Genomic DNA, 15,735 nt, shown 5'->3' with positions numbered 1-15,735 from the left:
TAAGATTTCTTATGTTTTAAGTGGATAATGTAAGCACCATTGTTTGCTGCAGTTATTTATTTTATCAGCTAAACGGATATAAAACAGCGGCAAAATCTGAAATGCTATGAAGGTAGATTATATGATCTCTTTTATTATATTCTTTTCATCAAGAAAGCAGTTTAAGTGATCATAAAGATTTCTGAAAGCACATCTCAAAGCATTTATTTTTTATTGTGGTAAACTACTAAACTCCTGAGCCTCAGAGATTGCGGGGTGAGAACATAATAGTTTTTTTCTATTCTGGACTTCTATCTAATTGCAAAGGTAATCGTTTTGTTTTCTAAAATTGTAACAGATTGTCAGACACTTCCTTTGAGGTGTATTAGAGCCGTTATGCTGTAATCCGTGACTGCTCTTCCCGTTCAACTTTGTTTAAAATGCTTTAGGTCAGGGGTGCCCAAATATGGTTCTGGAGGGCCAGTGTCCTGCAGAATTTAGCTCCAACTTGCCTCAACACACCAGCACAAATGTTTCTAGATAGCCTTGTAAAGCTACGGTCACGTTGGACTTTTCTTCCCATAGACCTCTATTTATACGCATGCGAATGCAAGTTTTCAAGTTTAAGGGGTGGGATTAAAGGGGTGAAATTAAACAAGATGATTAGACATTTAAAAAAGCGAGTGATTGCTCTATATTTCAAATTTCTTTCCAGAGAGGTCATGTTTTGATTCTTGATTGGTGTCACAGTCAAGTGATGCGATTTCGCAGGTCAGAGTTTACCAAGCTTGAACTTGCAACATAGTGAACTTGACGCATTTGCATGTTTATAAATCAAAGTACTTTAAATGGGAAGAAAATTCCAGTATGACTGCAGCTTTAGAGCTTGATTAGCCAGCCCAGGTGTCTCTGATTGGGGCTGGAACTAAACTTGCAGGACACCAGCCCTCCAGGACCGAGTTTGGCACCCCTGCGTTGAGTCATCTTTCAAAAGAAAATATTTGTAGCAATCTGCCAAATTTAGCTCCGTTGGACTGTTTGAATTAACAATGACTAAATCATTAGTGGGGCGAAGCAGTGGCGCAGTAGGTAGTGCTGTCGCCTCACAGCAAGAAGGTCACTTGGTTGCTGTTTGGAGCCTCGGGTTAGTTGGCTTTACTGTGTGGAATTTGCATGTTCTCCCTGCATTCGCGTGGGTTTCCTCCAGGTGCTCCGGTTTCCCCCACAGTCCAAAGACATGTGGTACAGGTGTATTGGGTAGGCTAAATTGTCCGTAGTGTATGTGTGTGTGGATGTTTCCCAGAGATGGGTTGCGGCTGGAAGGGCATCCGCTGTGTAAAAACTTGCTGGATAAGTTGGCGGTTCATTCCGCTGTGGTGACCCCGGATTAATAAAGGGGCTAAGCCAACAAGAAAATGAATGAATGAATCATTAGTCAAAGTTAGAAAGGTTAGTTTTACAAGGTTTGTGTTTCACCACAAAATACATGTGCTAAAAGCCATCTATAATGTATTTTGTTAAATTAATCTTGTTTAGTAACTTTAGCACGAAAAGGTGTTGATTTAGATTATTGCTACATCTTGTAGGAAGCAGCTCTCATATCAGGAAATGAAAAGGAAGTACCTGAAATCCAGCAATTTTGCTGTTTATGCTCTGCTCTCTTTTTTCTGTCAAGAGAGAATCCACAAAAAATAATAAACCTTTTTTGTTGCTTTTACACCACAAACTATTCTCACAATCATTAAATTTGCATTTCTTTAAACACACACACACACACATATATATATATATATATATATATATATATATATATATATATATATATATATATATATATATATATATACATATTTTTTTTTATTTTTTTATTTTTTTTATTTTTTTCTCTCTCCAGGAAATGTGTCTACAGAATCAGAACACCAGACGGCTGGTCCGGAGGTGATCTATGATGATGTTCCCAGTGAAGATCTGTCTTCAGGAGAAGGTCAGTGTGTGTTTGTGTCTGTCATTCAGTGTACAGTATAGACATCTTCTAGAGTGGAATATGTTTGATTGCAGAGTGTGCCTGGGAGTTTAGTGTTCATAGCCTACCCTGGAAGATATGCGTGTGTTTATATAGTTTTTAACCTAATGGTGGTATTAATGTGGAATTCTATAAATCATGCTTATTTCATCATAATTATATTTGTTTACCAGAGTCTTCATTCATTCATTTCCTTTTTGGCTTAGTCCCTTTATTAATCTGGGGTGGCCACAGCGGAATGAACCGCCAACTTATCCAGCATATGTTTCAAGCAGCTGATGGTCTTCCAGCAGCAACCAATCACTGGGAAACACCCATAAACACTCATTCACACACATACACTTTGGACAATTTTAGCTTACTCGATTCACTTAAAGCACATGTCTTGAGAAACCGGAGCACCCGGAGGAAACAAATGGGAGCACGGGGAGAACATGCAAACTCCACACAAAAACACCACTGACCCAGCAGAGGCTCGAACCTGAGACATTCTTGCTCATTGCCCCACTGTGCAGCCTACAAGAGTTGTTCTAGTTTAGTAGGTCATGTTAATGTAAAAACATTTTATTTTGAGTAATGACTATAACAACCCTCTTGTAAACAAATATATGGTTATAGAAATATAATTTATGCTCAGAACACCCATTTAGTAGACAAAACACCCATCTACAATGTTGGAGAAAGTTACATTTTAAAGTAATTCATTGCAATATTGAATTACTCCGCAAAAAAAGTTGCATTCGTTACTTTTGATAGAAAGTAATGTGTTACTTTTGTGTTACTTTTTTTTTGTATTTTTGTTACTCCATTTTTTAAATAGACAAGGTGCAATGAACAACACAGTGTTTAAACTTTATTAAAAAAGAGAGGGAAAATGATGGGGATAGTTTCAAATTGAATGTAACATTTTATTTGTTTGTTATATTGTTAAGCTAGATTAATTAAATTAAATGTTTAAATTTAAATGCTGTAATTTAGTTTAATATGTACCGAGAATAACGAGAATGCTTCCAGTGCAGAAATGTAAGGCTCTGCCATCTTGGTTTCGGTTTGTTTTTGCATGGAGAAAATTCTCTCATCGAGTGCTGGATTCGAAGTGAATTTTATCTTAGCAATTTACAGTATTTTCTAAAAGCAAATTAATTAAACTAAAAAGTAACTCGCATTACATTTTTTTTAAAAAAGTAACTCAAATATTATTACATAATTTTTAAAAGTAATGCATTACTTTGCTAATTTCTTTGAAAAGTAATGCATTACCCCCAACACTGCCCATCTACTGTACAGTGTGTGTAAAGTTACAGTATATAACATGTTTCTTTGTACCAGCTTGTCATTGTCAAAATCCCTACCACTGTATAAAAGACTGTACTCAAACCTGTATTTCTGTTTGTCAGCTGACTTGATATATGAAGACGTTCAGAAAGAGGAGGGCTTGCAAGGGCCCAATAATGGCTGGAGCTCAAGTGAGTTTGAAAGCTATGATGAGCAGTCTGACTCTGAGAGGCCGCCAACCCGCAGCAAGGTGCGTGTGTGTGTGTTTATGTTAATACAAGACTCCCCACAACTGCAATAATTACATCTTGCCAAACATCTGATTTATCTTCACACACATTTCCACATTCCTCATCATGATAAACCACAATGGTCCTTAAAAAGATTTAAACCCTCCAAGGTTGCAAGCTGATTGATGGTTATGTGTTTTGATGATTTATTTGTGCTGCTTTGATGGTCTGCGGAGGCTTGCTGTGCGCTTCATCAGCACAAGAGGGCAGTGTTGACCACCACATACTGAATCGCTACTAACGCCAGCCGTAACTGACACACTTTTCCACTGCTCTATATTGCTGCAAATTTGAATTCAGTGTGCACTGCTTTATCTGCCCTTACACGTTCATGAGGTCACACTGGTATGGAAAACACTTTGCCCAAGCGGCAGTCCCTGAGAAACCAATTTCCCTTGGCCAGACTCACCTTTACCTCCGCTGAATTAGGCTCTGTAAGATTCCTGCTGCCAGACGACTCCCGATAAGCAAGAATTAGATTGCTGAGTCTAATACCACGGTGATTTCAGCTCAGTTTTACCAGCTATTCCTCCAGCATATTTAGTGCATTTATAATTGTAGAGGAATGATTTTTGGTTAAAAGGTGTCAGGTGTTGTAAACTTGTTAAGAATAAAATGAACTCAAAAGGACAAGCAAGCTACAACTGCATGAAGAAATTGGGATTTTATTATGCAAAAAAATTATAATAGGCATTCCTTAGTGCTAGTTCTCTCTGTAGAAATATTTTTTACCATTTAAAGGCTCAAGGTCCGTAAGTTTGTTTGCCAAATTATTATTCAAGTCAATTGATGAATCACAAAATTGTTTGTAAAAAAAAAAGTAGATTTAGAAAGGATGCTACAAAGATTTGTGTTTTTCGTTTGATCAGAGGATCCTGAAAAACATTCATCACAGTTTGCACAGTGACATAAATAAAAATATGTTTTTGAGCATTGAATAAGCTATTTAAAATGATTTCCGAAGGATTATTTGACACTGGAGACCAGAGTAATGACAACAAATTAAGCTTTTAAAATCACAGGAATAAATTACTTTTTAAATGCTCTCACTGGCCACTTTATTAGGTACACCTTACTGGTACTGGGTTGGACCCCCTTTTGCCTTCAGAACTGCCTTGATCCTTCGTGGCATAGATTCAACAAGGAACTGGGATTATTGCATAGAGATTTTGGTCCTTATTGACATGATGGCGCCACGCAGTTGCTGCAGATTTGTCGGCTGCATGTCCATGATGTGAATCTTCCATTTTACCACATCCCAAAGGTGCTCTATTGGATTGCGATCTGGTGACTTCAGAGGCCATTTAAGTACAGTGCACAGATTGTCATGTTCAAGAAACCTCTCAGATGATTCAAACTATATAACATGGCACGGTATTCTGCTGGAGTAGCCATCAGAAAATGGGCACACTGTGGTCATAAAGGGATGGACATGGTCAGCAACAATACTCAGATAGGCTATGGTGTTGACACAATGCTCAATTGGTACTAATGAGGCAAAGTGTGACAAGAAAATATCCCCCACACCATTACACCACCACCACCAGCCTGAACTGTTGATGCAAGGCAAGGTTTTTACCATCTCCTACTGTCTACTTTTGGTGAGCCTGGGTGAGTTATATCCTCAGTTTCTTGTCAGGAGTTGCACCCGGTGTAGTCTTCTGCTTCTGTCGCCCATCTGCCTCAAGGTTGGACATGTTATGCATTCAGAGATGCTCTTCTGCATACCTCGGTTGTAGCAAATGGTTATTTCAGTTATTGTTGCCTTCCTATTAGCTCAAACCAGTCTGGCCCTTTTTCTCTGACCTCTGGCATCAACACGGCATTTGCAACCACAGAACTGCCGTTCACTGAATTTTCTACATTCTCTGTAAACTCTATAGATGGTTGTGCATGAAAATCCCAGTAGATCAGCTGTTTCTGAAATACTCAGACCAGCCTGTCTGGCATCAACAGCCATGCCACGTTCAAAATCACTTAAATCACCTTTCTTCCCCATTCTGATGTTTAGTTTAAATTACAGCAGATCGGCTTGACCATGTCTACATGCCTCAATGCATGGAGTTGCCGCCATGTGATTGGCTGATTAGAAATTTGCGTTAACGAGCAGTTGGACAGGTGTACCTAATATAGTGGCCAGTGAGTGTATATTAAAATCTAAAATAATCGCAATAATATTGATCATTTTTATTGTCTTTTTATTAATTGAACAGAGAAAATAATTTTAAAAAATTATAAATAAAAACCTTTTCAATGGCATTAGACATGCTATGATCTCATATTATAATTTTGGTATGTTAATTGCCGAATCTTAACCTTAATATATAGTGAGTGTTACGTCATTAGATATTAAAAAAGTGCCCAAGATAACAATATTATGTATATTTATTACCAAAATAAGGATGTATTATTGAATACTGTAATTTTCTAAATGCCATGGTATAGTATAGCTTGTTACAATTCTTTCTGTTTATATTCTTTAAGAATTTCTTTACAGAATTAAATTATTTTCATTGCACAATTTAAATTATTTCACATGCAAGATTTCACAAAAACAGTAAGCAGTGAATACAATATGAATACAGTCTCTGACTTTGTTTTGGAAATTTAGAGATGCTTGAATCAGATTAGCATTAGCGAGGGTTTACATTAAGTCAAAATGTCTTCTTCCTCTGTCTATCCCAGACATCTTTCACTCAAAAATGATTCCATGCCAGTGCCAATCATTCCTTTTGCATATGATATTATGGTTGATTCTGATTTTGCTTTGCCCTCATCCCTTAGTTTCCCCCACTTACTCCTTCGTCCCTTCCTCTCCTCCATGTTACTATGCTATTGCACCCTCACCTGTGGCCTGTGTTGTTGCTGTGCTGATACCTGTAGCTCTCCCCTGATGTGCGGCGACTGAGAGACCGTTACACCAGGACCAAACAGGAGCTAGCCATGAGACTGGGGGGCAAACACCAGGTACACTCATTCACATTTGGGGGCAGATTGGGAGTTATCACAGCTCAGGGTTATCACACGGGGCCATCACAGTCTCCTGCGGTCAAGGTTACACTTTTTGGCTTTCTCAATTTTCGCTGCTGGAAAGGAGTGTGAATGTCCATGCTGGTCAGTATTTGCTAACAAACATAACCATGCTGTTCATCTGGAATGATTAAATGTAGTACAGAAAGCATGGTGGCATACTGACATCCCAGCATCCAAAACATGAAGCATCCAATATGCTTGTTCTCTTCAGCAGGGTATGTTCTTTACGTTTGAGTGGTTCTGTCTCTTTCTCTTTGTTTATTCTGTGTTCTGAATCACAGTGTCTGTAGTGTTCATTGCTGCAAAACATGCATAGAAGTTCAACGCACTTGATAGAGTTTGATCAAACATAGAATGATAAAAGTCATATAGTTTTGTACAATCATTTAATATTTTATGTATTTTAATAAGTGCAATTCTAACTTACCCTGCATTTTTTTTGTTTGTTTGTATTAAAGATGTTTAATAGATGATCTATCATTGATATTTTTTTGTCAAAACAAGTTTAAATTTGGGCAGTCAGTGAAATTGTAAGTAAATAATCTAAAACTAGACTATATCAAATAGCAGTAAATGACTACACGTGAAGTCTTTCTAATCTGTCTGTGATTACTAGTCAATTTTGGACTATTGATTGGCCAAAATATCTATGTTTGGACATCTATTAGACATATTTTAAACAATCAAAATTGCTTGGTGGGAAAGTGTGTTGTGCTTTTGTTTCATTTAGTTTTGTTCCTGTAAATTGCAATAATATTTCATAATATTTGTGTATTTTTGATCCACTCTAGTGATTCCCTTTTTTGGAATCTACTAACATTTTGAGTAGTAGGCTGTTTTCCTATGTCATTTTAACAGTTTGACCACAGCGATAACCACTCTGGAGGTGAACTGAATAAATCTAAGATTATAGTGTACAGTTAAAGTCAGAATTATTAGCCCCCTTGTTTATTTTTTCTCCAATATATGTTTAACGAATATTTTTTTCAACACATTTCTAAACATAATAGTTTTTATAACTCATTTCTAATAACTGATTTATTTTATCTTTGCCCTGAAGACAGTAACTAATATTTTACAAGGTATTTTTCAAGACACTTCTATACAGCTTAAAGTGACATTCAAAGGCTTAACTAGGTTAATTAGGTTAACTAGGCAGGATAAGGTAATGAGGCAAGTTATTGTATAATGATGGTTTGTTCTGTAGACTATCGAAAAAAAAAAAAAAAAACACAGTTTACGGGGCTAATAATTCTTTGCTTAAAATATTTGAAAAAATTAAAAACTGCTTTTATTCTAGCTTAAAAATAAAACTTTTTTTTTTTTTTCCTCTGGAAGAAAAAATATTGTCAGACATACTGTGAAAATTTCCTTGCACTGCTAAACATCATTTAGGAAATATAAAAAATCAAAGTGGGGCTAATAGCTAAAATTACTTCGACTGTATGTGCAACATGCTCCCTGTTTTTAAATCTGTGTGTTTTAATCTTGAATTTTAAATTTATTGAATACAATAGCCCAGGGGTGTCCGAACTTGGTCTTGGAGGGCTGGTGTCCTGCAAAGTTTAGCTCCAACTTCCTTCAACACACTTATCTGGAAGTTTTAGTATACTTATAAAGAGCTTGATTAGCTGGTTCAGGTGTATTTAATTGTGGTTGGAACTAAGATATGCAGGACCCCAGCCCTCCAGGACTGAGTTTGGGCACCCCTGCAATAGCCCCTTAAGTCAAATAACTCATTTCTGAGGGGAAGAGATCTTAAAGAACTAGTTCACCAATTTGTAAAAATTCTGTTAATTAATTAATGTAAATTAATTATTACCTTATGCGATTTCAATCCCTTCAGACTTTTGTTCACTTCGATAAACAAATTAAGGTATTTTAAATGAAAACTAAGAGCTCCCTCATCTTTCATTGACAGCAGTGGTCACAAGACATTCCTGAAAATTCCTGACCAGTCCTGAAAATAAACCAAAAACATTTAGTAGGCCCAATTCCAATTCTATTTTTGTACCCCTACCCCTACCCCTACTCCTACCCTTCCTCTTTTCCTTGGCTATTGAAATAGAGTGTGAAGGGGAAGGGATTAAAAATTTACCCCAAAGAAATTGGACAGCACTATAGCACCTCCACACGTCACCATATGTCATTGCGACCTCTTGCTTCATATGAGATTGACGATCACGACTGCTGTAGTCATTCCAGTTGCGTTATTTTTAGGTATTTATGTTCAAGAAATCACTGAATGCATATATCATGTTCTCATGAAGAAATAATGTGGCAATAAGATCATAACTGTACTGTGCATTTACACCCTGGCCATATTCATCTATGCAAACACACCAAAACAACATTAACATTATAGCAGACACTGTAAATAGCTCATTGCCAGCCACTAGACTTTCCTGACAGAGGATTCGAGTGTCATCGAGTGACAGAATGTTGTGGGACTACTATACAGGAGTTCTTATTAGGGATCATACAGTTATTTTATGCTTTTTGTTTTTTTTTTAAGCATGGCGAAAACCTGAATGCGGTTATGAATATATTAAAACATATGCTTGTTTGTTGTAAAACAATTATAATAATGCCAACAAATGCTGATTTGTGCATCTCCTGACTTCTGTGTGCAGCCATGCTGCTGTTGTAGCTGGTGTATTCTGGAGCTGGTGTATTCGTATCTCTTGGTTTTGAGAGTGGTCCTGAAAAATCTCAGTTTGAAGGGCTATATAGCCCTTCCCCTTAGCCCTAAACTATCACACTAAAGAGAATTGGGACACCTCTATCCCTTCACGTAAACGCGCAAAGCGAGGGGTAGAGATAAGGGTAGGGCTAAGGGGTAGAATTGGGATTGGCCCTTAATGTGACTTCAGTGGTTTAGCTGTAATCACATGAAGCTCCAAGAACATTTTTGTGCACCCAAAACACTGAAATGACTTTGTTCACCCACAGTATATCTTGCTAATCACATCATGGTAGTGTTTAAACTGGGCAATAAAACACTTGCACACTGCACTGCTGATTCAAATGACAATACCTCATATTGACTGTGGTAAACATGCCCTCTGACCTGTCTCAGAAGAAAAAACAAAGCCATTTCTCAATTATTTGGTGCACAATTGTGTTCTCGGTTGAAAAGTTGAATTTCTGAAGTTACACGCATTATTTTGACAATATTTCCAATAGTTCCTTTTCTAGACTTTAGATTGTTCAGGAGCATTGCTGTTTATGGAAGGTCAGAGAACACATTGATTTAATCTAACATATCTAAATCTATGTTACAAACATGAACAAAGGTCACAGTGGATTGAAATGACATGAGGTAATAATGCATTTTATCAACATAATTGTATTTTTTTGATTTCCAAAAGAGATACAGCATGCAATCTACTCCTCAAGGGAGCCTGTGGTCAAAGTTAACATGCTTCCTGACTTCGATTTCCTTGAAGATCCTTCTCTTTCTCACTTTCTAACCTTCTGTCTATAAACAAATCTTTCCAGTCACTTCCACTATAAAGCTCTCCATTTTGCTTCAGCTTTCTTAATCTCTCATTTGATAAGTATGAGGGTGGATTACTATGGAAACACTTGTAAACAGTGTAAAATGTAAACTGCTTTCATGTGATTGACGCAAGAGATTTGCACATGCTCCCTATTAATGACCTGCTTTTGCAGAGATGGGCCGTCCCCTTCTTTTTTAAAGTATAAAAATATCACAGCATTTTGGAGTTCCCTCACAGCTTTGGATCTTGTGGGATTGAAGCAAACCTCTTTGAGCACACACCCAACAGCTGCCCTGTCGCATTGAACTGGTGTGTTACAAATGGCAGGCAAACCCAATCATGGCTGTTTACGCTCCAGGGCTTGAGATGGTCGACCTTTTACTATAAGGGTGCATCACGTCACTGGTTATGGAGGAACTCCTGCTGGGCTTCCCATGATTTTCTGTTCCCCTCTGGTCTCTGTGCAGGTCCATCAGCTGATGCGGGCGGCACGCAGCGGAACGAAAGATGGCCTGGAGAAGACCAAAATCGCTGTGATGAGGAGAGTTTCATTCCTACATAAAAAGGACCACTCAGGTAATCTAGGAATGATTTCATATTTAGAATTTATCTTCATTTAAGTACCCTTCCTGACTACTATTTCTTTGAAAAAAATCATATTCAGGAAAGAGGCAATTATACATTTTTAAATGTTTTTGTTCCTCATTCGAATGAAAGATTAGCTACACCTTTTTAGATATAGTAGATGTCCTTGGCATCTAGACATGATAGAAAAAAGGCAGAGTTTAAGAAGGGAGCTGGAGGTAGAGGTTGAAAACAAGAAAAAAATGATATTATAAATATTCCTGCTTCTAATATATATATATATATACTTTCTTCCAGGGTCATTTTTATCGAAGTTGATGTTTAATTGCACCATGTTTGGTGTTTCGTAACATCAGTTAATTTTTTTTACAAGGTGGGTTGATAGCCCAATGCTCAACCCTCAACCTGGTGGACCAGGTCACACACACAAACACTATGGACTATTTATCTTACTCAATTCAACTATAGAGCATGTCTTTGGACTTGTGGGGGAAACCCACACAAACACAGGGAGAACATGCAAACTCCACACAGAAATGCCAACTGACCCAGCCAGTGACCTTCTGGCTTCTATTTAGCAATTTCTTTGATGCATGTGTGAAGTCCACATGAAAAGAAAATTTACAAAATTTATTTTGCTAGCTTACGTTGCTATTCTTAAGGTGAATAATTAACCTATGCTAGGTAATCTTCAGTTAAAGTGTGACCATTTGCTTCCACATTTTAAGCCACCTTCTTCGTTGACATCAACTATGGCTTCCTTAGCAATTCCTAACCATGCTCCTCTGACTGTTAGTTTCTAAAAGTATAAATTATGTGCAAAAAGAATGCCCCAACCCTGCACAATATTGTGTTTGAGTTAGATCATTCATTCATTCATACATTTTCTTTTTGGCTTACTCCCTATATTAATTCGGGGTCGCCACAGCGGAATGAACTGCCAACTTATCTAGCATGCTAGTATCTAGCATCTAGCAACTTTTATCTAGCATGCCTTCCAGCTGCAACCCATCTCTGGGAAACATCCATCCACACACTCATTCACACACACACTTATACACTACGGACAATTTAGCCTACCCAATTCACCTGTACCGCATGTCTTTGGACTGTGGGGGAAACCGAAGCACCCGGAGGAAACCCACGCAAACGCTGGGAGAACATGCAAACTTCACACTGAAACACCAAGGCTCGAACCAGCGACCTAGCGAACTTCTTGCTGCGAGGCGACAGCACTACCTACTGCGCCACTGCTTCGCCGGAGTTAGATCAATACAATGAAATAAAAGTCTCAGAATCTTCGAGTGCCTGTGGATTTAAGAACTACAGAGGCGTTAATTTTGAACATTTTTCATTTATTTAAAATTACAAAACACAAAAGAGCTATGTATATTTCTTCCTTTATTAGTATAGTGGTCAAAATGACCTCATGCATTTTAGGGTGCACTTACACTGTTCTCAGGGGCGCCCTCTATGGCCACCCCAATATGATTTAGTTGTTTATATTATATTTCAATAAATAAATTAATTAATTATTAAATAAAATGCAGCCACTATATTATTGTTGATTGATTGTGGCTGATTCACTGAAATTGCACACTTTTTATTAAAAAATATTATTTTTTATATTTTTCTTTTATCTGATTGAAAACCACAAATCCAAAAATAAATGAATAGATGCATTTTGAAATCAGCTTTTCAGAATGTAGTTTATTTAGCAGCTTCATTATTTTGCTGGTTGACTTAAAAGAGCCAGAAATCTCAATGATTTTGTGGCTGCATTTTGCAAAAAGGTACATCAAAAGAAGAATATGTATTAATATATTGTGGCTCAAGAAGGAGCATGAATAAATCATGGTATTAGGGTAAGTGTTTTCTGTAAGTGTGTGTGTGTCTGTGTGTGTCTGTGTGTGTCTGTGTGTGTGTGTGTGTGTGTGTGTGTGTGTGTTTGTTGTAATGTCTTTTGTTCCGTTTGTTCATTTGTTTGTTTTATTATTTCAATCATTAATCTCCATTAATTTTAGATATGGCATGTACTCTATGCTGTACAATAAAAGTATGTAAAAAATAACTTACCTGAAAGGTGTTTTTAAAATAGGCTAAATGTTGATTTTTATTTGGTTTGCACGTGTACTTGCTGAACTATTTCAAGGAATAAATTGCAATATTTCAAGAGTAATTAATTGAATTGATTAAAACGTCTTTATTTCATTTACCAGAAACAAAGAGCAAAACATTACTCATTATACACAATATATATAAAAAAATATTTTGTGTGTGCCACTGACTGTTCTATCCAAACCGTGCCTAGGCGTGTTTCCTGGTTCTTTTGACAAGTGTGTGTGATCCAAATCAGGCCCAGGCGTGGTTCAGTTGGCCGACCCTGCCCCAGTTGGAAGAGGTGTGCCAGAGCACAGTTCGGTTGAGCTTTGTCATGGTATGGTTGTAGTGTGAGGGCAAAACTGCAACGAAACTGAAGATGTAACATAACTTTTAAGGAAGTGTTTTATATGGATTTATGAATTATTTTTACTTTTCAATTAACGCAAACTGTCATTATTTATGTAAAGACGCAAAGCACTAACTGCACTTTCTACCATAATTTATGTGGATCTGTTCGGCAAAATATTTGACTGCGTATCACTGCATAAAACTAAAATGACATACTTAAAGCAGTCTCCACTGTGCTGAGCGAGAGCTCTTCTCTTTCTGTTAAACTGAACAGTTGCCTCATGAATGACGTACTGTACAGTAAGCGTGCTCAGGTTCAAAAGGTAAAATGCTGTGTGAGCGCAGCCGTCAGGGGGAGAAAGGAGGTGGGACAATTTCATTTCGGCACGGTATAAGGCAACTGTAACTAGTGTGAGTACACCCTCAGTGTCTGCTACTTTTCCCGGTGGCTTTAAGTATGTGTCTTTGTTGTCCAGCAACTTCTTGCTAACAAAAACAGCTGGCAAAAACATAACTTTACTTCAGATAAGGCTTCCAAAACAGCATATTTGGAATTCTGGTAGTTCCAGTGTTAAGGAACCCTTTGGGATAATGTTGTCAGGATACTGAAATTTCAGTACCAATCGGCACTGAAATTTAAAAAATGTTCATTTCCATAACAGAAATAACTGTGATTGGCTATGAAAGTCATCAGTTCACTGCTTTTCACTGCTGTCTACAGATTACAGATACAGGGACACTGGAGCATTTTAAAGCCTAGAAGATCATTCGATTCATCTGCAGATCGCTTGTATATGAGCTCATAGACAGACAAGATGATCAGTGTTGTTTATGAATGTGGGTAAATTTTAGGAGGAAATCGGTTGGTACCAAAATCAATTTTTATGACAACAAAATTCTAATACAACATTTTTTAAAACAATGTAAAAAGTAGATCAATCATTAACTGACCAATCAGAGAGTACCAGGCTTGTGAAGAGGAGGTGTTTATTCAATTTTTAAATTGTTTGAGACTTGGGGTGATTTGAAATGTACGGTATATTATGAGAAACAAATTTGTTTTTAATGTAACGTATGTAAAACACTGTTCCTGGGAAGCTTAAAAATAGCATTATAGGGGCAGTTAAATATAAAACATTGGAAGAAGAGCTGAGAGGGATATTTGATGCTCAGGAAAATTTTCTTGGTTGTCATAATGTCCTTCTGCACAATAGGGAATGATTACCATTTGGAAATAGAAACTAGGACGATGCTTTATACAATTGCAATTATAACGAAGCACCACACTGTGTATAGTACTAAACATTTGATTTGGAGGTTCTGTTATTTCTTTTAAAGTTTTAAGAGCCTGAAAAAGGCATTTGAAGATTTTAAGCCTTTGGGAAGAGCTACAAAATTGTATGTCGGATGTTTTACCTTTGTAGTCTTGTGGAGTGAAAGATGTTTGGATGTGACTTAGTTCCACCTGTTCTGTACTGAATGTACTTTTTTCCTTGTTTGTAATAAGATAGCAGAAGAATATGTATTCTTATCTTTGCAGGGAGACATAATATGTTTTGAACTTGTTTTTGTGTATCCTGTGTTCAGATGACACCGAGGATGATACAGGGTATCTGGATGTGATGGTATCTGAAGCAAAACACCCACCTGCACAACTGGGACCAATGCCAGATGGACTAAGCAGCCAGCAGGTGTGTGTATATGCATTTATTGGTATGAAAGTGTGTTTTAACTTGTTTGTTTATTTAATCCAAGCCAAAATATACACATTTAAGTGACCCTCATTAGGGTAGTAAAATTAACATAAATATAATATATTTCAATCAATAACAAGCACTTGAAACAGTTTAATATAGGCTTCTCTAAAACTTTAAATATTCACTTTATTTTATTTAGGGTAGATTATTATTTTATTTAACAACAAACACAATTTTATGGCAATTCATGTTCTAAAATTGTTTGAATTCGCATCTCTTCAAATATTATTAATTATTCTTGTTTATTGATAACTGACCAACAAAAGATATATTAAAATTACGATAAGAATTAAAGCAAACACTTGTGCTTTGGGAAATAACACTCATCGTAGACGTCACGGGATGACTAATCAGAATGGAACGTGTAGCTGGTAACACATTTGTTACCAGCGACAAGATTTTAGCAAGAAAAAAAATCACAAAAAAAAGGGATAATTTTCTTAAAATAAATAAAAATTAATTTTGTTAAATTTATACCAACTGTTCATTTCAACAGTACATATTTCTCTGCACACAGTAACTTTACCAAAACACTGGAAATCTGAAAATGAAATTATTCTGTCAAAGAATAACTCTTGTTTCAACTTCACAAGGTACATGCAGTAAATCAAACTGCACCAGGTTTCAAAATACTGGCTATTGTTGACATTGCAAAAACTGCAGAGACTTTTATGTTTCAGTTTCACATGTATTTGCATGCAAAACATGCAATCCACCATTTTGGCAACACTTTTCTTGGTTGCGAACTCTATGTCCAAATGTACAGAAATGTTCCCATTCAAAAGCATTCCAGTAAAAAGCAAATAAGTTTTTTTTTTTTTCTACAGGAGGTACAGTAT

General features: G+C 36.7%; 1 protein-coding gene across 12 annotated transcripts in view; it reads left to right on the top strand.

Annotated features, from left to right (window-relative positions):
* The window catches only part of arhgef10la (Rho guanine nucleotide exchange factor (GEF) 10-like a), a 222,932-nt gene that overhangs the window by 28,747 nt on the left and 178,450 nt on the right, over positions 1-15,735 (top strand). For 7 of the 12 annotated variants that reach the window (XM_073916824.1, XM_073916829.1, XM_009306103.5 and 4 more), the window contains 4 exons: positions 1,874-1,963; positions 3,400-3,527; positions 10,571-10,679; positions 14,727-14,830. In XM_073916824.1, the coding sequence (XP_073772925.1) occupies positions 1,874-1,963; positions 3,400-3,527; positions 10,571-10,679; positions 14,727-14,830 (431 nt within the window). Of the gene's footprint in view, positions 1-1,873; positions 1,964-3,399; positions 3,528-6,450; positions 6,535-10,570; positions 10,680-14,726; positions 14,831-15,735 lie in introns of all 12 variants that reach the window. The other 5 variants (XM_009306102.5, XM_009306101.5, XM_073916825.1 and 2 more) reach the window with 1 other exon arrangement.

Source organism: Danio rerio, chromosome 11 (genome assembly GCF_049306965.1).
Source record: "Danio rerio strain Tuebingen ecotype United States chromosome 11, GRCz12tu, whole genome shotgun sequence".
In the NCBI taxonomy this organism is placed as follows: domain Eukaryota; kingdom Metazoa; phylum Chordata; class Actinopteri; order Cypriniformes; family Danionidae; genus Danio; species Danio rerio.
This window is presented reverse-complemented; position numbering and strand designations above follow the sequence as displayed.